This window comes from Trichosurus vulpecula, chromosome 9 (genome assembly GCF_011100635.1).
Source record: "Trichosurus vulpecula isolate mTriVul1 chromosome 9, mTriVul1.pri, whole genome shotgun sequence".
NCBI classification, from domain to species: Eukaryota; Metazoa; Chordata; class Mammalia; order Diprotodontia; family Phalangeridae; genus Trichosurus; species Trichosurus vulpecula.
In genome coordinates this window covers 41,267,158-41,291,521 of record NC_050581.1, presented here as the reverse complement: position 1 = coordinate 41,291,521, position 24,364 = coordinate 41,267,158, and the positions used below count along the sequence as shown (strand labels likewise).

The following is a 24,364-nucleotide window of genomic DNA, read 5'->3' as shown; positions in this document are numbered from 1 at the left end:
AGAGCTTGGTTTCAATTCTGGTTTGAATAAGATCTTCAGTAGCCAATTCAGTACTGATTGACCAAATGTTGGGACAATGGAATAATGCTGGTGCTGAGCCCAGGCAGACATGACCTACAGCATTAGCTACATCTGGAGGCTTCCCACTTAAAGACTAAATTCCTGTTAAAGCCCTGACACTGTGTAACCTGTGGGAATTTTTTATGAGGTCCCAGACTAAAATGATTTGGCTTACTGACATGTTCTCCCAGTCTGAAATATGTGAGAATGACACACATTTTGGTACGGAAAAACAAATAGTTGAGAGTTTCAGGGAACTTAATAAGAATAGAAATGTTCTTCACCTTTCAAAAAGTAGGGGTTTGTGTTTTGTTTTTTCATTTTGGAAAATGGTTATGTTGATGGTTAACTGGTGGCTCATCATCTCTTGACTTCTGGTATTTGTTGTTGACAGATCTGCCTTCTGGGAATTATATTCAAGAAGATATATCTCATTGTTCCTATCTCTGTGAAGCGGGCAAGGATTGCTGTGACATAATGGCAAGCTGCAAGTGTGGCATTCACACTGGGCAGTTTGAATGCATCTGTGAAAAAGGCTACTTTGGAAAAGGACTGCAACATGAATGCACAGGTCAGTCTTCAGCTAAACTGTATCTAGACCTGGCTCAGATTCAGGTCACACACTCTCGTTAGATAGTGAGCTTCATGGGAGCAGGGACTATCTTTTGCCTTTCTTTGTACCCCTGGTGTTTAACACAGTGCATGGTGCTTGTTATTTGTGTGCAGGTGATCATGTGCGTCAAATGATAGCTTCCGCTTCTGTACAGAATGGATGTCAGCATAGGTTTGGCCTTGTAGACCCAAGACCATCTGTGACTTCTGAGATTGTACTGTGGGGTGATGGTGGTTCAGCTGTTCTTGAATCCCCTTTTATTGCCATCCCAAAGCTAGAAATTTGTCATCAAATAGAAATTAAGTTCTTCATGGTTCCTTGGGTGTTCCCTAATTACTCTCCTCACCTCCAGTTAGAGTAGGAGTATCCATATAGAACTTTCCTTCTTGGGAATCATGAATTAGCATGTGTCTATTCTCCGACAAGCAGCACTTATTCACTTGATGTGTTTTCACATAAAAGCAGAAGCATGTCGATGGTTGATCATGATTTGCTGTTTTGAGAAGATGTATTTTCTTGTAAACAAACATCAATTGGGAGCATTCAGGAGCAGTGACTTTTCTTTCTACTGTAGCACATGGTGTTTACTGTTTGTCCCATATTTGAAATATGAACAATCTTTATTTTGACAATTGGCAGAAAATCAATTTCTGCAGTTGAGAAATTTTGGTTTTTGTCTGTTTGCTTGGATGTACCATTTCTTTTTCTCTCTTGGGTCAATTTGTCTCTTTGGCCCTCAGTTTCCACATCTGTAAATTGAAGGGAGTTGGACTAGATGACCTTGAGTGTCCTCTCCATGATCCTGCAGTACTTGACTTCCTTTCTCTTTTCCCTTTTCTGTGCTGACATTTTCCTCATTGTTCCTTTCTTCCCCACGTTGCTCTTTCCCTGTCTTGGTTTTCTTCTTCCTCTCCTCACTTTCCTTCTCTTCGTTTGTGCCCTTGCTCCCTTCCCATCTATCAAAATCTTTTCATCCTTGGCATTGCTTTTCATTTCCAGCCAGAAGTCATCCCTTCCCAGGCTCCTTGCTCTCCCCACCCAGGAGACTCTCTTACTTAAGGCATTAAAAAATAGCCTAAAGGCTTCTGGTTCATCAAAGTAAATTTCCTAGCCTCTCCCCTCATCATATATCCTCCCACACTTTCCTATTTGCCTCAGTTCTTCTCTCCCTAAGTCCCCCAACTAACCCAAGGCAGAGGCTCTTTTTATTATTACTATTATTTTAACTTGTGCTGTAGTCAGTATGTCTGATTCTGGTGTGGTCTTAAACTGGGCTGCTGCTCTCTGCCAATAAGTCACTTTGGTGCAGCTGGCTGGCAAGCAAGCAGGCCCAGTCACACAGTGTCTGTCTCCCCCCAGGGCCACCCTGGTTTCTGTGGTCTGAGGAGATTCCCACACCCACTCCCACCAGTTGCATTAGCCAGTTACTGCTGCCTTTCTTCCATCTGCTGTAGGCAGAAAGGAGCAGCAGTCCTGAGGATGGCGTTGGGTGGGCTTGTTCCTTGTGCTTCAGTGGAGGGACTAAAGAGAACCCTCTGCTGGATGGAGCCAAAAAGCCAAGCACAGTGGGATCTGTGGTCACCCTGTCCCTCTGCTTACATCTGTGGTTTTCTGCTTTAATCCGTATTGCATCTGTTGATCATAATGCACACAGGGCTGTGAATTAGGTACGGTTTCCTTAACATAAATGTCCGCTTTGTTGTTTTTAAGGATCCATCTAAGGGACAAGTGATATTGCATACCGTAGGAAAAATGGTATTGGATCATCGTCACACTCACTGCCACCTTTCTGGAGTTGTACTATTGTTGGTTTCTCCTGGGCTTTAAGAGGAAAGAGAAAAAGAAAGGTTTCCTGTCCTCCTCATTTTTTACAATGCCAGCCCTTTCTTACTCTTAGAAAGACAAAAAAGAGAGCAGTAGATCCAAATCATTGGTTCTCGAACTTCTTTTGCTCATGGCTCAGTATTATTCTTTGCCACGACAAATCAAATCCTATACAATTCTCCTCACGCCTGGGGAAAACTCAAAGAATTCAATAGTACATAGGTGCTGTGGACTTCTTAACAAATTCTATTGCTTTATTAGCCATCAAATATTATTGTTGGTCATATAAGGTTAATTATTTTCTCTTGCACTCAGAGGAGTTGTAGCTCTTAGTGGTCAGCCCGGTTTGTAGAAACATTGGCTCCAAGATACCCATAGACACTGAGGTCCAGGGAAGCAAAGGTCATGCAGCCACTCTGCCGAAGAACTGGACCTAGAACGCAAGTCTCCTGATTCCTAGCCCTTTGTTATATGCATTACACCAAGTCAGTCCAGTCTCCCTATTTTATAGGTGGGAAAACCAAGCCCAAGAAAGGTAGCTCATTACCCAACTTAGCTAATGAGTTGCAGAAGAGGACCCACATTCTTCTCCTGTTGCAGTAGCCTCCCATATTTCCATAGTGTCCAGTATCCTTGGTCTATACAATAGACATTTCATAAGAAAATATACCTGTATATGTTTCACTCACTTTACAAATAGCAGTGGAACATAAAACATCTTCGGTAGAAACTTAAAATACCCACCATTTTACAAAAAGATCCACAGTGTGAAGGACAATCTGCTTTCTTTATTTTGACATGAATCTAATTCATGAATCACTTCTTGTTACTCCCAACAACAGAGGTGTATTTTACTTGTTATCACAGCACAACTCATACATAACGAATACAAAGTTTTCTTAAACCAGACCAACTAATGAAAAAGTTCTTCCAACATGTTGGAATGATTAAAATAAAACAAAGGAAAACATACTTCGAAAGAGATAGGCTTTGTTTTGTTTTGTTGGTCTAACTGTGTTAACTTTGATGTTAAGAAATGTTACAAGTCCAATTCTGCCCTCTCCTTTTTTAAAATCATATGACACAATGGGGGAAAAAAGAGTTATAGTCAGAAATTAGTTTTTGTCCCATTGAATCAATTAGCAAGGAAATCACTGAAAGTGTGGGCAAATACAGTACTATCATTGTTCATTCTATGTCCAAACTTACTGATTGACTTTATCTGTCTGATAGATAAAGAAATAAATGTGCTCCTGGTTTAACACACTGATATTCACTGAGACAAACAAATATAGGGAAGACATACCAAAGAGACAACTGTGTATAGCTAGAGAAATCAAATGTTAAAATCCAAAGCTTTTGCAGCTACTATGGACTTCCCCAAAGGGGACTTTAGAGGAGCAGAATGCAGATTCACTTGGCATTCTAAGGACATGTGGTGACAGTGATTAATTTCATTTCCATGAGCCTGGGATGGTAAAGAATTAGAAAAGGTCAGGCTGGACTGGTAGCTCAAAGGCTTAATGCCCTGAAACAGGGGCTTCTGCATCAGTGAAAAAGAATGGTGAATAAATTAGCATAACTATAAAAATGGAGATCTTGGCCCATACATAAATGCATGAGTGCATATATTATGTGTCTATATGTATGTGTATACATATAGATACAGATATAAATGAGGATGTGCTATTTATATGTTGATACATACATCTATGTATATACATATATACAAGCATATTTGTAGGCAAGCATACATATTTGTATATACATAGACACCTATTTATATATATATGTATATGCATATGTTTCTATTTGTGGACAAACACACACATACATAGTGGGGTCAGGAAGATCTGGCAGTGTCACCTTGGCCAAATCACTTAAATACTTTGTGTCCCCCAAATAACTCTCTAGGATTATAATTTGCAGAATAGTTGATCTGCATTGATAAAGGGAATTTACTTATCAAAGAATTCCTTACCCCAATTAAATCAAAGGTCTAGACCAAAGGAAAATATGTCCCACTGCTCATTTAAATCTAGATATACCATCTATTTTTATGTATCTTGTGTATATATATCATATATATATATATATATACACATATATATTACACAGCTCTCACTCATAAATACTAATAAATAATGCTTTAAAGTTTTCAAAGCATTATATGTGTATATGTACATATATGTATATGTTTATATATAATATACCTACATATTTATATATAAAATTTATAATCTCATTTGCTCCTCACAACAACCTGTAAGGTAGGTGTTATTTTTAACTCCCTTTGACAGAGGAAATGGAGTCTGAGTGATGTTAAGTGACTTGCCTGCAAACATCTCCCTAGTAAGTTTCTGAGGCAGGATTTAAACTCAGATCTCCCCAACCCTAACCCTAACCACGAGAGCCTATCCATTGTATGTCTGTGTGAATGTGAGTGTGTGTGTGTGATCTATGCAATCTCTATCTTTACATCTAGCTATATCTATTTCTATTTCTATACCTCTGCACCTATCTATATATCTATTTCTATCTCCATATCTGTATTCATACCTATATCTTTATCTGTCCTACACTAAAGTCGTGCAAAAAGTGACTGGGTCCTCAAAGACCATTTTAGTCAAACACGAGCTCTAAGTTGGCAAAGTCTCAAGTACAGAACTGGAGACCAACTATGTCTGTTTTCCAAGGACCAGCCTAGCTGGATTCAGTGAGGGTTGTCACTGTGTTAGCTGCAGGAAGGTCATCTCCTGAGTTATCCGGGTGTATGATGAGACCAGCGTTTTCCTGATACAGCTTCCCTGACTTCTCTGATGCAGCTTCCTCTCTCCATATGACCCAATTGGTCCCAGCTTTCCTGCCATAGCATCCTGAAAATATAAAGGGCCCCTTCAGGATAGAATTGGTGACTCTGAGATTTGGTGGGTGCCTGAGACCATTTGAGTTGCTATACCCAATGACTTATAGACCAGATGCATTTCTAGAGGGGCATGGGGATATCCAGGGAGACTAAGTGCCCCCTGTGTCCTTGCTGTGTTAGGGCAAAGTAAACCTCCTCCTTTGTTAATTGTTCAGTGACCTGTACAGTACATCATGTCTTCCCAACATTGAACCTGAACTAAGCAGGTGGTGGGATCAGAGCAATGCCTACATAAAGGGGTCATGATCTGCATCTATGAAAGAAGTGCCAATACCCATGAAATAACAGGACTTTTTAAGGACTGAAGTGTATTTCCTTTATTAACACCCTACTCCTCTGCCTTATCATGGTGGTAGGATGGTTGTGGGTTCCTAGAGTCTTGCCTATGGAGGAAAACTGGCAGGTTCTGCCCACCTAGAATGGCTTTAGTACAGGCTCAGTGATGGACTGCACACCTTGTCTGAGGAGCAGTCTAGATGACTTTACAGAGGCTCATCATCAAACTGACTACCTGATTTTGGGGAGCCACAGCAACTCATGCCAAGACTTTTTATTAATGTGTGGATGGGATGTGAAGCTCTTCAGTGGAAAAAGGATGTGCACCAGTGGGGGGAAAATGGGTTGTTTGAAGTATTCAAAAGTATGTGTGTGTTAATTGACTACAGGTCTCAATATGTGTAACAAATACTGGGGAATGTGCTGTAACTTAGGGTATTTTTTGTATGCATTCCTGCCCAAGTATTCTATCAGGTCATTAGAGAAAAAAGAGATCAAAGACCTACATACATTCTTGAATGGAATACCAATAACATGGAGAGATCTTAGTTTCTCAAACAGAGTTCAACTTTAAAAAAAAACCCAGCTGAACATATTAGATTTGCAAAATGAAAGGAATTTGCAGAATGCATTGCCTATTTGTCTTCATATAATGCAAAGGAATGCTGCTGGCAGTTTGACATTGATGTCATAGAAAAGGGGGAGAGTATAAAGCTTGATATATATCTGGGACCCTGATGATTAATGCTTTTAATTTTCCACTGTCTGGACAACTAGATACCAGGTGAATCGTAAGTATGACATACCATATCAGAATCCATCATAGATTTGAAATGTCTGTTATCCCTTATTTCATTGATTCCTTCTGGCCCTTTGCAGAACTGAAATCTATCTCTAGATCTTTCTGTTTGGGACATCACACAACTCCCAACATGAGTCAACTGTATTTTTTTACAGGTGGTTTTAATAATGTGTCTAATATTCTGAAATTCCAAAAATGAAGGAGTCTGTCCAGTTCCTTCTCCTGACTGCAAAGCCTCCTTCTACACCTCCACTCCTATCCTGTCCTATCATCACATGCCCTTAGTAAATCTGAGGAGGGAATAGAATGTAATAGCAAAGTCTTACCCGTTAAGGCACACATTTAGCTAGCCTCTCTTCATTCTATTTAAAGTAAATGTGTTTTATTCTTACCAAGAAAACACAAATAGGGTCATGAAAGAGTCTGATCCCACGGAAACAACTGAACAACAAGAGAATATAACTAAAGGCCTCCTTTCCTTTGTTCTTTTAGAATCTCAAAGTACCAATGTACCTCATAGATTGTCGGTCTTCGGTCTCTCATTATTGCTCTACAACCAGCCCACCTATTTTCCAGTGGTATACATCCTAGAAAAATGGTTTTTTTCTTTCTTTTTTGCCACATCTTCCATACCAATTTGCATTAATAATAAACATCTTAAAATCCTAATAATGGTGTTTTTAAAAATGGACCTGCAATTTCAATGGTATGAGAAGATTCCTGAGAAAAGTATCCTGCCTCCCATGTAGGCTGGTGCCTACTTTTTAACATAGTGCATTAATGAGTTAAATATAAGTGGGGTACTGGGCACTGAGAGGTCAAGTGATTTGCCAAGCGTCCCATGTCTGACGTAGATCTTCAACCTTGGATTTCCTGACTTGAAGGCCACCTATCTACACACAACATCAAGTTGTCTTTCATGACGATTTTTAAGAAGTCCCAAATGCCAATACTTTGCCTGTTTAAAAAGGAAAAAAAATAAAACTACAGATAGCTCATTATTATAAATTGCCTTGGTGTTATGACCTTCCTAGGATCAGATTATTCCAGCGGGTAATGAAACACTTGTTTAGTGGCTTATGAAATAACTTTAAAATTTAGATGGAATCTCGGCCTACTATACAGCATTGAGGATACTTGCCAAGCTTGCTTTATTTATGTAGGAATTATCCTGGGAGTCAACCGAGGAGTAATCCTGGATTCCTCATTATCTCTCACCACCCCCTCTCCCGTGTCCAAGCTGTTGCCAAGCCTTGTCATTTCATCTTTGCAACATCTCTCAGATGCTCCTCCTCCTCTCTTCTAATGCTTCTATGGCTGGTGCAGGCCCCCATCACATCACACCTCCATTATTGCAACAGCCTACTGATGGGTCTGCCTGCCTCAGTTCTCTCCCCACTCTAGTCCATGCCCCATTCAACCACTAGGGCTATTTTCCTAAAGCACAGATCTGATTGTGTCACTCCCCTAGTCAATAAACTCCAGTGGTTTCCTATCACCTCCAGGATCAAATACAAAATGCTTACGTTTGACATTCAAAGCCCTTCATAACCCATAACCTTCACACCAGTCCAGTCTTGCATTTTATTCCCCAAAATGTCCTCTTCAGGCCAGTAACATTGGCCTCCTGGCTGTTCCATGAATAAGTCAGTCCATTTCTCAGCTCTGGGCATTTTCTCTGATTGTTCCCCATGTCTGAAATGTTCTGCTTCCTCAGCTCTGCATATTGGCTTCTCCGGCTTCCTTTAAGTCCCAACTAAAATCCTGTCTTTTATATGAAGCTTTTCCCAACCCCTCTTAATTCTAGTGCCTTCCCTTTGTTAATTATTTCCTATTTAGCTTTAACAGGGCAGCTAGGTGGCACAGTGGATAGAGTGCTGGGCCTGGAGTCAAGACCTCAATTCAAATCCAGCCTCAGACACATACTAAACTGTGTGATCCTGGACAAGTCACTTAACCCTGTTTGTCTCAGTTTCCTGAGCTGGAGAAGAAAATGGCAAACTAATCCAATATCTTTGCCAAGAAAACTCCCAAAAGGGGTCATGAAGAATTAGACAAAACTGAAAAATGACAACAATTTAGTTTGCTTTGTATATACTGGTTTGCCTGTTGCCCCACCCCCACTAGACTGTCAGTTCTTTGAGGGCAAGAACTGTCTTTTGACTCTCTTTTTATATCCCTAGCAGTTAGCACTGTGCCTGGTACATAGTGGGTACTTAATAAATATTTACTGCTTGGTTGACATAGGGATTAGGGACTGGGCCTATGATTTCATTGGCATAGCAAACTCCTAGGAGAAGAAACGCCCTCTACAAATGCAGGTCTCCACTTTCTGTGCAATTTATAATCGAGAACTACTAGAACACTGAGAAATTAAACAAAGTGCTTAGAGTCAGGACCTAAACTCAAATCTATTTGGCTGTGAGGATGGCTCCTTATCTGCTCTTCCACATCGCCTCTCAGTACAAGCTCAGTAAAGGGAAAACTAACTTTAAACTCTGCTAAGTGTAAGGGAAAATGGAGAATATTTTATGAGTTTACAACTTTTTTTTTTCCTCCTTTATTTATTTTTAGTTTACCACACACGGTTCTACATAGTTTTGAGTTCCAGTTTTTCTCCCCTCCCTCCCCCCTCCCTCCCCAAGACGGCATGAAGTCTCATATAACTGTCATGTATAACTTCGCATTGAATTAATTTATGCTCTAGTCAAGTCGTGGAGAAGAATTTTGACCAATGGAATGAATCATGAGAAAGAAGAAACAGAACCAAAAAAAACAAAACAAAAAAAAAAAACCCCCAAAACCAAAAACAAAAGAGAAGCAGAAAAGGCGAGCATGTAGTGTGCCTCAGTCTGTATTCAAACTTCGCAGTTCTTTCTCTGAATGAAGATAGCATTCTCCATCGTGAGTCCCCTGGAGTTGTCCTTGCCCCTTTAGGTTGCTGAGAGAAGCGCAGTATGTCAGGGTTTGTCCTCACGGAATCCACATATCTGTGGCTCTGCACAACGTTCTCCTGGCTCTGCTCCGCTCACTCAGCATTATGTCGTGTAGGTTTTTCCAGGTTGTTATGAAGTCTGCATCATCCCCATTTCTTATGGCACAATAGTATTCCATCACCTTCATATACCACAGCTTGTTCAGCCATTCCCCAATTGATGGGCATCCCTTTGCTTTCCAATTCTTGGCTACCACAAAGAGAGCTGCTATAAATATTCTTGTACATATGGGTCCTTTTCCCGCTTGCGTGATTTCTTTGGGATACAACCCTAGAAGTGGTATTACTGGGTCAAAGGGTATGAACATTTCTATAGCCCTTTGGGCATAGTTCCACACCGCCCTCCAAAATGGCTGGATCAGCTGGCAACTCCACCAGCAATGCAACAATGTTCCAATTTCCCCACATCCTTTCCAGCATTTATCATTCTCCTGATTTGTTATTTTAGCCAATCTGACAGGAGAGATGTGGTATCTAAGAGTTGTTTTGATTTGCATTTCTCTAATCAGCAGCGATCCAGAGCATTTTTCCATATGCCTGTAGATAGCTTTAATTTCTTCCTCTGAAAACTGCCTGTTCATATCCTTTGACCATTTCTCAATTGGGGAATGGCTTGTATTCCTATATATTTGGCTTAGCTCCCTGTATATTTTAGAAATGAGGCCTTTATCAGAGATACTAGTTGCAAAGATTTTCTCCCAATTTTCTGCTTCCCTCCTAATTCTTGTTGCATTGGCTTTTTTTGTACAAAAACATTTCAATTTGACATAATCAAAATTATCCATTTTGCATTTTGTAATGCTCTCTATCTCTTGTTGGGTCATGAATTCTTTACTTTTCCACAAATCTGATAAGTAAACTATTCCTTGCTTTCCCAAATTACTTAGAGTATCAACTTTTACTCCTAAATCATGAACCCATTTTGACTTTATTTTGGTATATGGTGTAAGATATTGGTCTATGCCCAATTTTTGCCCTACCATTTTCCAATTTTCCCAACAGTTTTTGTGAAATAGTGAATTATTAGCCCAGAAACTGGCTTCTTTGGGTTTATCAAAGAGTAGATTGCTAAACTTGTTGATTTCACCTACTTGTGTACCTATCCTATTCCACTGATCCACACCCCTGTTTCTTAACCAGTACCAGGCAGTTTTGATGACTGCTGCTGTGTAGTACAGTTTAATATCTGGTGTGGCTAAACCACCATCCCTAGCATTTCTTTTCATTAATATCCTAGATACTCTAGACCTCTTGTTTTTCCAAATGAATTTTGTTATTATTTTGTCCAGCTCAGTAAAAAAAAATTTTGGTAGTTCGATTGGTATGGCACTGAATAGATAGATTAATTTAGGTAGAATTGTCATTTTTATTATATTAGCTCGGCCTAACCATGAGCAACTGATATTTCTCCATTTATTTAGATCTGATTTTATTCGCGTGAAAAGTGTTTCATAGTTATGTTCATATAGGCCCTGGGTTTGTCTTGGCAAATAGACTCCCAAATATTTTATAGTGCCTTCAGTAACTTTGAATGGAATTTCTCTTTCTATCTCTTGCTGTTGGGCTTTGTCAGTAATGTATAGGAATGCTGAGGATTTATGTGGGTTTATTTTATATCCTGCAACTTTGCTAAAGTTGTTTATTATTTCAAGTAGTTTTTTACTTGATTCTCTAGGATTCTCTAGATAAATCATCATATCATCTGCAAAAAGTGATAATTTAGTTTCTTCTTTTCCTATTCTAATTCCTTCAATTTCTTTTTCTTCTCTTATTGCTACAGCTAATGTTTCTAGAACCAAATTGAATAATAGGGGTGATAATGGACATCCTTGTTTCACCCCTGATCTTATTGGGAATGCATCTAGTTTATCCCCATTACAAATAATGCTTGTTGATGGTTTTAGGTAGATGCTATTTATAATTTTGAGGAAGGTTCCCCTTATTCCTATGCTTTCTAGTGTTTTTAATAGGAATGGGTGTTGTACTTTGTCAAAGGCTTTTTCTGCGTCTATTGAGATGATCATATGGTTTTTGCTAGTTTTGTTGTTGATATGGTCAATTATGCTAATAGTTTTCCTAATATTGAACCAGCCTTGCATTCCTGGAATAAATCCTACCTGGTCATGGTGTATTATTCTCGTAATGAGTTGCTGCAATCTTTTTGCTAATATTTTATTTAAAATTTTTGCATCAATATTCATTAGAGAAATTGGTCTGTAATTTTCTTTCTCTGTTTTAACTCTACCTGGTTTAGGTATTAGTACCATATTTGTGTCATAAAAAAGAATTTGGTAGGACTCCTTCTTCCCCTATTTTCCCAAATAGTCTGCAAAGTATTGGAATTAGTTGTTCTTTAAATGTTTGATAGAATTCACATGTAAAACCATCTGGCCCTGGAGATTTTTTCCTAGGGAGTTCGTTGATGGCCTGCTCAATTTCTTTTTCTGATATGGGGTCATTAAGAAATTTCACTTCCTTCTCTGTTAGTCTGGGCAGTTTATGTTTTTGTAGATATTCATCCATATCTCTAAGGTTGTCAAATTTATGGGCATACAATTGGGCAAAATAATTCCTAATTATTGTTTTGATTTCCTCTTCATTAGAGGTGACCTCACCCTTTTCATTTTTTATACTGGTAATTTGATTTTCTTCTTTCTTTTTTTTAATGGGGAAAATGGAGAATATTTTATGAGTTTACAACTTTTAAAAAAAAATCTGTGTGCAAAACTCAATTAAATGCTAAAAATTGTTATTATCTTTTTTAGGTCAGTAAATCTATTTTAAGTAAACACTTTAATCAAGTAAATAAGCTTATTAAAGACATTTATCTTTACATTTTCAAGCAATATTTGCTTATAAACATGTATTTTCCTCTTTATTGAAAGCAATATCCCCTCCAATTTCAAAAGGATATGTAATTCTTTGTCAGAGAATTCTTAAGAGTCATGGATTATTTTTTTACATGTAAAAAATGATTTTGACAAAAATATGTATTTAACCTTTTCTGAAATATTTCTTACTAGAAATAAAACCTAGTAATGACTGGACAAATATGTATTAAAAAACTAGGATTTAATGGTATGTATTATACTATTGTATAATGGTATATTATTCTAGTCCATGAATCAAAAATTTTAAAACAACATGGTAGAAGAGTTTTGTCTTCTTTTGTAGAAGCTTTTGTCATTTTGGTTTTATAAAATAATTCATAATGCTCATGATTGGTTTGTTTGCCTGTAAACTATATATAAAAAATAGGATACATACTAATTGAAGGGTACAAGTCATATGGGGTGAGGAGAAACCTTTTTTCCCAATGTTCCATACAAGGTAATGTGTGAATAATTACTAGAATGTGAAATTGGAATCAGAGCAACTGGGAGCTTAATTCACAGAGCTAGATGGTATGGATGCCCAGTAATATTGCATGCAGGCGTGTATAGGAGAGCAATCCAGCCCAAGTGACTTGGAGGCAGATATAGTTTTGCATCTTGATGCTCATCCATTCAGCTGGAAAGGACAAACTTCATATAAAGAATGCCATCCCGTTTCCTTGGCAACTAAAATAGAATAGATAAGAAGCCTAAAAGAAAGAAAAAAGTGAATTATTAGGGGAGAAAGAAGTTTGGGGACTTAGATCTTAGCTGTCATTGGGCTTGTTATTGGTTGCAAAAAAAAAAGTTTTGAGTCTTCAACTGGGAATTTGGATTTTTCCAGTAAAAAAAAAAAGTTTTGAATGTGATTTGAGATCTTTGGAAGAATGGAGAAAGTATATAGTTATGTAAAGAGGAAGTATAGTATAAGGAAAAAACACCAGCTTTAGATTACAGAACTAAAACTAGAAAGAATTTCAGAGACCATCTGGTCCAACTGCTTCACTTTACAGAAAGAAAATTAAGTGACTTGCTCAGAGTCAGAGCTAAGATTCAAACTCAGACACTCTGATTTCTGTCCTGTAAGTCAGAAAAATCTGGGTTCCTGTCGTTCCTCTGCCATTATAAGCCACCCGATGTTGAATAAACTTTTCTGAACCTTGGATTTCTGTTCTATAAAATGAAATTAATGACAAAAAAAAACCTCAGAAGTGAAATAATCCACATGATGTATTTTTGTATCTATATGGCATTATGTAAATGTGGGAGTCGTTTAATGATTCCTTTTATTTCTATTGAAAATGTATTTAATCAAACTGAACCTTTTATTTTTCTTCCTTTATCATCAATGTGGTAAAAGTGAGAGGTATCTTGATGTACTACATAGAGTACTAGAATTGGAGTCAAGAGATCTGAGTTCAAATTCTGCCTCTGATACTTATTAGGTACTTGACTGTGGGTAAATCTTATCCTCAGGCAACTTTTTAAGACTCCAAGTTATAGGTGTGTTCAGAAGCAAGAAATCACTTATTCAAGGTACTTGTTTTAATCTATCCATCTGATTTAATTGAAGTTGTTATTATAGCTACAGGATCCTTCAGCATCAGATTGGCCACTTCATCTTTATTTTTTCTCACCTTGACAATGAAGGAGGAGGCCAGCAATGCTAAAGCCCAAGTCATGAGAACCTCTTATAACCCTGGAAGGGGTTATGAATACTCTACATAGAATTTCTGAGATTCTAAATTATTAGTGAAGTAGCTGACTCTTGTAACAACTATGCTGCTAGCGGCTGCTGAGGGGGCATAAGACCAATAACACCAGCACACAGGAGGGCTGCTAGCACAGGTTCTTTTATCTGCTTTTCTAAGGAAAGCAACTTTAAGGGGTTTACAATCTCACTTTAATCAAACATACATATATCATTCATTTAGTTCAGGGGGAAAAGCCAGTATCCTGAACTTCAGAGAGAATACAAACAGAAATTATAAACATACATTATATAAACAAAGCAAACACAAATCATTAGATAGGGTTCTATCTGTCCACAGCAATGCATACCAGAGAGAGAAGCACCAACATCTGGGTCTTCAAAGCCGAGGGGCTCCTTAACAACAGCTACTCTTCCAGTGAGTGAGAGCTCCAAACAAAACACTAACCTCTGAGTTTATATACCCTGTTCAGGGTCAGAGGATGTCACAACCCTGTGACTGAAAACCATGTGACTCAAACCTATGTGAACTAGGCTTTCTTGTTTCTTAAGCAGGTCATCAAAGACTCCCAATTTAATCAAAGAAACAAAGGCCAGGCTCATCAAAGGCACTTGATTACAACAATGCTACAAAAGAGAAAACAATAAAAAAGTCCCACCCTAATTACCTCTAAAACTCTAGGGGAGAAAAAGACTTATAAGTGGGAGGAGGAGGAAGAAGTAACAATTAAATTGACCCCAAATGGAAGTTTAGGTGTACTGGGTACATGGGGTGGCCCGCCCATACTGTAGGACCTCAATTCTTTCACACAGGATATGTGAACATCTATTCAACCTGCTCTCACAGTCACAAGTCCAGGTTCTTAGAGAAGGTTATACTCAAATCCTCCAATTCCCCTACTTACCACGTTAGCTTGAGCCCCTACATACGTGCTTCCATTTACGCAAACCAGCCAGCCATTCATAAAAATACTTTTAAATCTTAAACCACTTAATAATAAGGCAAAAGAAATAATAGTACCACAAATACTTATATTGCAGCAAATACAGGGATAATAAAATACATCACAATCTACACATAAACCAAGATCACTCCTCTCCACAGTGTACTCAGAATTTGTGGAGGATAATGGACACACAGAAATCTTGCAAATAGAACATGAATACCCCATATGCTCAGGGTAACCTATACCTACGGAACTATAAACTTCAGCATCCTCCTTCTGTCTCAGGAACTGGACATAAAAACTCTTTAATGAACATAGCTTCCGTATTCAATAGATACTTTCACTATTAAGACAATTTGATCCACTTTGTGCTTGCCAAATACCTCAGGAGGCAAGATTACCAGCCAAACTAGTTAATCCCCTGGTTTATCTCTGATTCTCTGCTTCCGTTGTTCCTCTGCTCACCTAGGTTCATTCCTCCATAGCAACTGAATATCCATCACTTCCAGTTTCAAGCTTAGCTAATATAGTTCTAAAATCTGCCTTTTCACTTCTTACTCTCTTTTTATCTTTGTGGGTTCAGATCCTAGCTTCTCTCTGACAGTAGCCCTACTTTAGCTTGTAGTTAGTAAACAAATTCTCATCTTTGGTCTATAATAAGATAAATTTGTCCTATAATCATAGATTTTTTTCTGGTGTCCATGTCACTCTAATACACTATAGCTAATAACATTCAAAATGAACAATGGTCTCAGAATTCTGAATGAGTAACTGGTTTTTTTTAGAACTCTGAGAAGTACTTTAAAGAGACAGTACTTTATATTGAAAAAGATGACACTGAAGAATAATTTTGATATTCACTCAGATGACCATATATTCTTTTATTTTGGGAATGTCTCTTTCTTCCTCCTTGAAAAGCTTTGCAGAAGAAAAATTCATGAAACACAAAAAGAGAGATTTTGAACCTCTTAAGGTAGTACACCTCTTTGAAAGAAAATACATCGGAAGCAAAAAACTTTTCAAAAATAGAAGAGCAAACAAGACAAAAGAAAGTAGCTTTAAAAATATAATGGGGAAGCAGTGATTAGAGAAAGCAAGAGATTAACTAAAAGACACAGGGTACAAGATGTTGATTTCAGATACCAGGAGATGGAGAGAAGAAGCATATAGATATAAAGTAGAGAGAAAAGGAGTTAGGCAGGGAAATAGAAGTATAATAAAAAAAAAAAGAATTCAGTGGAAGCAACATTGTTGTAATCAGAAAATCTCAGTTTGAATCCTGGCTTTGACTCTTACTATGTAACCATGAGCAAATCACAACTTTTCTGAACCTGTTTCCTCGTCTGTCAAATGGGATTAATAAATAACACTTTCATTACCTACATCACTGGGTTGTTATAGGAGAAAAGTGCTATAAAACATAAAGTGCTATGTAAATATAAGTTGTTATTGTTGGACACGGATAATATGCACATGAATAATTTCTTCCCTTTCCCTTCATTATACTTTGTAATGGTGTTGTCCTTTTATGCTTCTCTGTTATTATCTCATGTAACTTTTGCAACCATTTAGTGAGTTTGGTTGCAATTATTCTCTTTCATACTGTGCCGATGCTGTAGAAAGAGGAATCATGTTTCAGACAACGGTTAGACTAGATGACCTCTGAAGCTCCTTCCAACTCTGGGAGTCTGTGATTTTATGAAACTTGGTTCACCAACTCATTGAGTGACTTGAGAAAAGTCAGCCAGTAGTAGAGCTGGGAATAATCTTCTCAGTTCCCAGCCTTATGTACCACACCCCCTCCAAATTAAAGAGGGGGTAATACGTAGTGGAATTTAAAAGTGTTGAAAAACACAGCTAATGCCAAGGTCAAATGCTTGCATTTTGATTTTCCTATGAAAAATTCACAGATATCGTGCAGAAGCCAACCCAAACTTCTTATGGCATGGGAATATGGGAAAGAGAAGTTTTGTTAGAGTAATTGGAATACCACAAAGTGTCTTTGCCTAGACCACACAGATAATCAGATTAGAGTCACGTAACATGCATCCCTTTCATCATAGAAATTTTATCCAGACTGAATTCTGACACCCTACAAAGGGAATTAATTTAGATGCATTCATTTATTCATTTAACAAGTATTTATTAAGTACATACTACATATCAGGCACTGTCCCTTATTGCTTTGAGGGATACTAGGTTGCCCTCAAGAGGTTTACAGTCTTATAATGGAACAAAGCCATTCACACAGTTAATTACAACAAGAAAAATATCACCAAAGTTCAGATGAAAAAGAGCTACTGCTTTGTGCTTGAGGGAGACATCCGGAAACACTTAATGGCAGAAGTAGAATTTGAGTTGAGTCTTGAAGTATGAGTAGAATTCTGATCAGCAGAGATGGGGAGAATGGTATTATTCCAGGCAGAAATAATAGGACAGTCAGAGAATGGAGACACAAAAACACAAATCATGGAAGATAAAAAGTTGGGGTCAAATTGTGGTTGATCTTAATATTTCAAGCTAAGGAATTTGCGCTGTATTCTTTAGGCAGTGGGGAGCCATTAAAATTTTCTGAGCATGGGAGTGACATGGTGAAAATAGCAGTTTGATTTATCTAGCATTCTTGTGTAGGATGGATTAAATAGAAAAGCATCTGGAGGCAGTTAGGCTAACGATAGTTAGACTATTACAATAGTTCTGGAGGGGAGTGATGAGAGCCTGAGCTGGATTTAGTGGCAATGAGAATGGAAAAGGAAGGAATGATGTGAGCAGCACTGGGAAGGAAATACCAAAAGGACTAAGTGACTTGATTTCAGGTTGTAGGGGGACGAAGGGAGAAGTAGTAAAAATGGTAACCTTTCAGTCTTGAGTGACTGAGAGTATCAGTGATAACACTCGTGAAAATTAATGGGAGATGAAGAGTTTGGTTTTTGCCACGCTTAGTTTAAATCATCAGTAGGATATTGTCTCACTGTCCTTTGCCTTGGCCATACCACATATATTGTGTTCAACTCTTGGACCATTGATGAGCTGAAGCACGTTCAGAGAATAGACCAGATAGTGATGGTTAATAAACACCCTCAGGGTTATTTTATTTGACTATCAGTGAATCATCTTCGCTTTCTTGAGGGTGTTTAGGCTGTAAAAGAGAAGCCTTAAGAGGATCATGATAACTTTAAAAATTTAAAGGGACACTGCATGGAAGAGATATTATTAGATTTGTTCTTCTTGGCCTCAGAAGCAAAATAGGATAAATGGGTTCAAATTGCAAAGCAGCAACTTTAAGATTGATGTAAGGAAAAAATTCTTAATGATTAAAGTTCTTCAAATTCAAACAGATTACTTCAAGAATTAACTGGTTTCCCCCTCACTGGAGGACTTTTGAACAGAGACTGGATGACCACTTGTCAGGAATAATATAAATGGAATATTTCTTTCACATAAGGATTGGAATAGGCCTCTGAAATCCCTTTCAAGTCTTGATTTGGAAATGTGGGACTAGATTTTAGAAGAGGTCAGGGCTAAATGCATAAATCTCATATGGAGGTTATAATTGAAGCCATTCAGATGACCAGGGAATATAGTATTAAAAGAGGAAAAGACAATGAAAGACAGATACTTTGGGAGGCAGAAAGAAGAAAGGAATCAGTAGATTTAAAAAGGTGTAATGAGAAAAACAGGAGAACACAGATAATCTGGTGCCATGATAGCAAGAGGAGAAGAGAATTTCAAGTGGGTTGGTCAGTAACGTCAAATACTACAGAACAGTCAAGGTTTCTATATCCCAGGAAAAATCCTTTCCTTTGAATAGGACATTGATGGTGATCTTTGAGAAAACACTTCTATAGAGTGCTAGAGACAGAAACCAAATCTGCAAAGAGGAGTTAATTGGTGGTGAGGAAGTAGAGACAGAATTATAAATGAGAGAAATTAAATGGTAGCTGGAAAGGTCAGGAAAGTTAAGGAAAGGATTTTTTTTTCCGGTTGAGATCTAATTTTGTTCATAGCGAAAACTGAAGGCACTGAGAGAATGAACAAGATTAAAGATACAAAACAAAGACAGTTTTAGAAGAGCAAAGCTTCAGAAGATGAGATTAAAGGGGTTAGCCTTGGAAAAGTAGACCCTTTCTGAAACAGGAAAAAGGGAGGTTAGAATGAGTGAAAACATAAAAATTTTGAGGTAAAAAGATGGGTGATTTAATTTTGATCTTTTGAGTAATGTAAATAGAAGGATGATCTGTTGAGTGTGAGGGTAAAGAAGAGTCAAGTGGGAGGCTAGAAGTAGGTGGGGAAAAAAATTGGAACAGCCACTGTTGGAAATATGATAGAGAGTCAACAAAGTATTAATAAAAAAAAATTCTAGAGCATTGGTTAAGGCATCACTAAGGTTTCTGAGCATGAATTTGTAATGGATCTACAGTACTACTTTGTGAGTTTTAGACAAGCTCCTGGGCTTGAATCCTAAGTTACACAAAGAAAGGCAAAAATATAGTCCCTCCTGACAAGGAGTTCACATCCTAATGAGAAGACAACAAGCAAACAATTATGACTCCAGCTCAGGAGAGAGACCAGGGTTGGCTATGTAGGTTTGAGGGTTAATATACAGAATTGATAATAAAACTCATGGAAACTGATAAGATTATCATGTAAAAGAAAAAGTATAAAGAGAAGGGGCCTAGGACAGAGCATGGTGGGGGACACCCACAGATGAAGATCCAAACAAAGAAAACAGACACAATGAAAAATTCAATAGACATACTTTCATACATTAGGAACAAATGTCTTCCAGCAGTATCATGATGTGAGGAGATCTATTGAATTATTCCTGAAATTTTTGACAGTATCTGGCATGACACAGCTCTCATCTGTTGTAATGAAGGAGTCAGGAGAAGGGAAAACTGTAATACTTTAATTACATGTCTAAAAATGTGCAAGTATCTTGTCAAATCCTATCACAGAGAGAGGGCTTTTGTTAATGGCTAGTCCAGCCCCACGTTACTTCTTCAAGCTGTTTAACTATGCAGACATGACCGTATGAGTAAAAACAAGGATAAAAATTCTCACTTTAGTAATTGCTTTATTGATCCTCCATGCTCTTCTTCTTGAGGAGCTCTTTTCCAGTCCTTCCCAACTACTACTGCCTTCCCTTTCATATTATCTTTACCTACTCTGAATATATCTTGTATCTACCTAGTAATTTACAAAATGTCTCCTCCATTAGAATGTTTGCTCTTTGTAGGTAGGGACTATTTTTGTCTTTTTTTTGTATATCTTGCACTTAACATGGTGGTGCTTTTGTATTCCTTTCACTTAACATAATAATTGCTTAATAAGTGCTAGTTGAGTGAACATAATTAGATTGTGAGATCATGGAGAAAAAACTATCAAAGATTCAAAAATGAACTAGTAGTCTCTGCATTGGATAATTTCTAGGTTCTGCTAATAATAATGCTAAGTACTCACATTTACAACAGGTATAAAGGTTCCTTTTAAAATCCCTGAGAGCTGTAGTGCGAATATGATTAGCCACATTTTACAATGAGACAGCTGAGGTTCAGATGGGTTCATTGAGAGTCACACAACCACTAAGTGCTGGAGTTGAGTTTCTCCTAAATTCAAGTCTAGCATGCTTCATTTTTCTGCCACCGAGCTATAAAGAGCATTTTTCTTCTACCAGGAGCAAGTGGCAGGAGGTTCATTCAGAGTGGGACTGACCTGGATTTCAACAATCTGGGAGAAGTGCACCTTTGGACAACATGAGGTTTCTAAGTTGCAAAAGGGAGGCAAAAACCACCACCACCATCTTACATTGAGAGTAGAACCAGAGAATGGAGGAAATATGCCCAGAACAGTATTATTAGTACCATCTAAATATCCTGCCTCAGGACAAAACTCTAATTACACCCATGCACACACCAGTTACAGCTCTATTCAACGTGGATAATTTGGTAATAGAAATCAGTCAGCAACATAATGTTCTAGAAAACAATAATTATATGTATATATGCCCATGCACATCAATAAAATCAACTTAAATTACAGCGGAAATTGAGGCTGCAGAATTTCATTGCTTGGCTTCAGTCATAAGCATCTGTGATGTCTGCAGCTACATAGAATGTGCCAGATTATGACTCAAAGGCATTGGAAGCAGATATCTTATGGGATGCCAGGTGTTGAAATGCAGGTGCATGAATGAAGAAACATTTATGCTCTTCTATTCCTCTCTGGAGAGCAGAATTTTGTGAAATGAGATCCCAAGTACACAATGAACTCAGTGCCTCCTGAGAGAATAAAACAGTAGGATAAGAAATTGTCCTTTTTTTCCTTGCTAGATTGCTTCATCCACTACAAATGAACTTTACTTAACTCTTAGATGTTTGTCCCCTGTGCTTAAATTTAGAAAAGGCTAGGCCAGACTGCTATTCAGAAATCTAAAATGATTTCTAAACCACCCCACAACTCTACTCCCCCCACCACACAAAAAAAAATCCCAAAGAAACTTTATAAATAGCTTGTTGGATTTTGAAATGTTGAATTACAGTATTTCATCCTTAGTTGACATAAGAATCATAAATCTAGAGCTGGAAGTAACTCTAATAGTCATTTAACCCTCTCACCTCATTTTATAGATGAGAAAACCAAGGCTCAGGCGAATTCTATGACTTGCCTAGTGTCTCACAGGTAGTTAACATGTGCAGGAGGAGGGGGATTAGTTTTGAACCCATGTATACCACATACTAAGAAAATCTTTCTGGTCTTTATTTTGGATCAGAAGCATAGAAGGAGAGTGAAATATCTGGATTCTTAAATCAGGAATGATAGGTATCTATGCAGACATGGCTTTCGTGATGATATATCCTGGGTTTTTCAGAATGGTCCTACTTTCAAGACATGAAAGGTAGATAAAACTAGTAAGAAGGATTATCCTTCCTCAGACAATGTACTCTAATTTGGGGTTTAGAAAATGTGGTGGCCATTGGCAAAGGAATGAGGCTGTCATTATCAAACTGTAAGGAGCTCTGACCCAGCATCATGTGGAGCTGGCAGATGCCTGGTTGTCTCAGTTATAATTGATTCCAGTTTCAAAACATAAGCATTTTGCCAGAGACTTTCAGGACATGAGGGACCTGAGTATGTTTAAGGATATTTTCTTACTTCTCCTGGCTTGTAGTTCCCACCTTGGAAACCTAAGGTGATGTCCAAGTGTTAGCCCCACCCTTCCTCAGCATACTGAGTCTGACTGTATACTTGCAAGCTTGAAGGTATAACGACAATGCTACTGAATGTTCAATTTAGTTCCACAAACATTTATTATATCCCTTCTATGAACCAGGCACTGTTCTAGGCAGTGAAATGCCTGCCCTCAAGGAGTTTATATTCTATCAGGGAAGATAACATATTCACATGTAAGTATACACAGATGTAACAACAATGTTATTTGCACCTGCTATGGAGGTGTAAGACCAATAACACCAGCACACAGGAGGGCTGCCAGCACAGGTTCCTTGATCTGCTTTTCTAAAGGAAAGCAACTTTAAAGGGGTCAACAGTCTTACTTTAATCAAACATATATATATATATATATATATACATATATATATATATATATATATATATATATGTGTATATATATATATATATGTATCATTCACTTAGTTCAGGGGAAAAGTCAGCACCCCGAACTTCAGAGAAAATACAAACAGAAATTGCAAGCAGAAATTATATAAACGGAGCAAATACAAATAGCAAAGACCAACAGACAAGGCTTCCAACTGTCTGACCAAAAGCAATACATACATAGTTACCAGAGAGAGAAGCACCAACATCTGGGTTTTTCAAAGTCAGGGGGCCTCCTTAACAGCTACCCAGAGTCTCATCTGGCCAAATCACATGAACACTCTTCCAATGGGTGAGCCCCAAAGCAAAATGCTAACCTTGGAGTATATATACCCTTCTCTAGGGCCAGAGGGCATCACAACCTTCATGACCCATGCTCATTTGTCTCAGGCTTCCATGTGATTCAGGTTCAAAGCAGGTCACATAGGCCTATTAAGAGATGGGGAAGCTCTTCAAATTGTATTAACATTACAGAAGGTCACAATATTATGGGGCAAAAATTTTATTACATAAATGAAGAAAACACAGGGGAGGACGATTAAAGAAACAGCCATTAGTCCTGAAGATAATACAATCACCAAAGTCATTTGGAGTCCCAAATGTGAGGGTACTTTTGGAAAAACTTCTCTACCTTCATACCTTCAAGTTCTGTCTTGGGTTCTGTGCTGTTTAAGGGAGAAGGAGAGGCAGGGGAAGGAATAAGTTTTTCCTCACTCTTTCCCACAACTCCCTTGGTTACATCTATAGTAGTTCCCATCTTTTACTATCTTCTCTCCCTCCCGAGCAAAAGGAGCACAAACCCTCCAGAGTCCTGTTCTGCTTTCTCTTTGCTATACTCCCCCCCACCATGATGGCTCTTCACAGTTTTTTTGTCTTCAGTCTTCCCCATTCACCAATCCCACCCATCATCATGTTCATTTCCCACAGACACTATTAATGCTCCTCTTGAATAAGGGAAAAGATCCCAGCACTCTCTATAAAATATTATGAAAAGTTTGTTTCATTTCCTACAAATTTCCCTCTTTATTATGCCAGCTTTGTGAGGTTTTATTGAGGATGCCATCTACCTTGTGAGACCCAGCAATGTGAGACACACAAGCAAGGTGGCTTATCCATATAAAAGATTTAGGTAAGATTGAGCAGAGACTCCCTCTGGAAAAATTAACCCAAAATCTGCTAAAATATTTGGAAGCCTTCCCTGTTGGGACTGTGGTTTCTGTGAGGAGTTGGCCAGTATTTTTTTTGGAAACACAAAGATAATCTGCCTCACCTGAGATTTTAGGCAAGCCGAGCAAACAAAGGTCAAACCTTTCCCCTTCTGCCATCTTTCTTCCATTTAGAATGAACTTCAAAACCCTGGAGGCCACTTTGACTTGTTAAAGTTTGCTTTTGATTTTTTTAAATCAAACTCTCATAATTGGAAGGGACATCACCGAAAGGAAGAAATTTAGTTCAGTTCATACCATTACACTATCCTGAGCAAGCAGTTGTTCAGTGCCTGATTGAGGAACTGCAGTGAGAGGGGACTTGGTACCTCATGAAGCACCCCCATTCCACTTTTGAACAGTTCTCACCGTCAGGGAGTTTTTTTTTCCTATATCTTACATCTGTCTACCTTCCTGCAATTTTCACCTATTGTTGATAGCTATGCTCTTAGAAGCCAAGCAGAACAAATCCAATTCTTATTCTATATAATGGCCTTTTACGTACTCAAAGGCAT

The 24,364-nt window shown here is 38.0% G+C and overlaps 1 protein-coding gene across 1 annotated transcript in view; it reads left to right on the top strand.

The window, feature by feature from the left end:
* SVEP1 (sushi, von Willebrand factor type A, EGF and pentraxin domain containing 1) overlaps positions 1–24,364 on the top strand; it is a 347,418-nt gene that overhangs the window by 71,583 nt on the left and 251,471 nt on the right. The window contains exon 3 of the mRNA XM_036739508.1: positions 455–631. Coding sequence (XP_036595403.1) covers positions 455–631 — 177 coding nt within the window. The remainder of the gene's footprint in view (positions 1–454; positions 632–24,364) is intronic.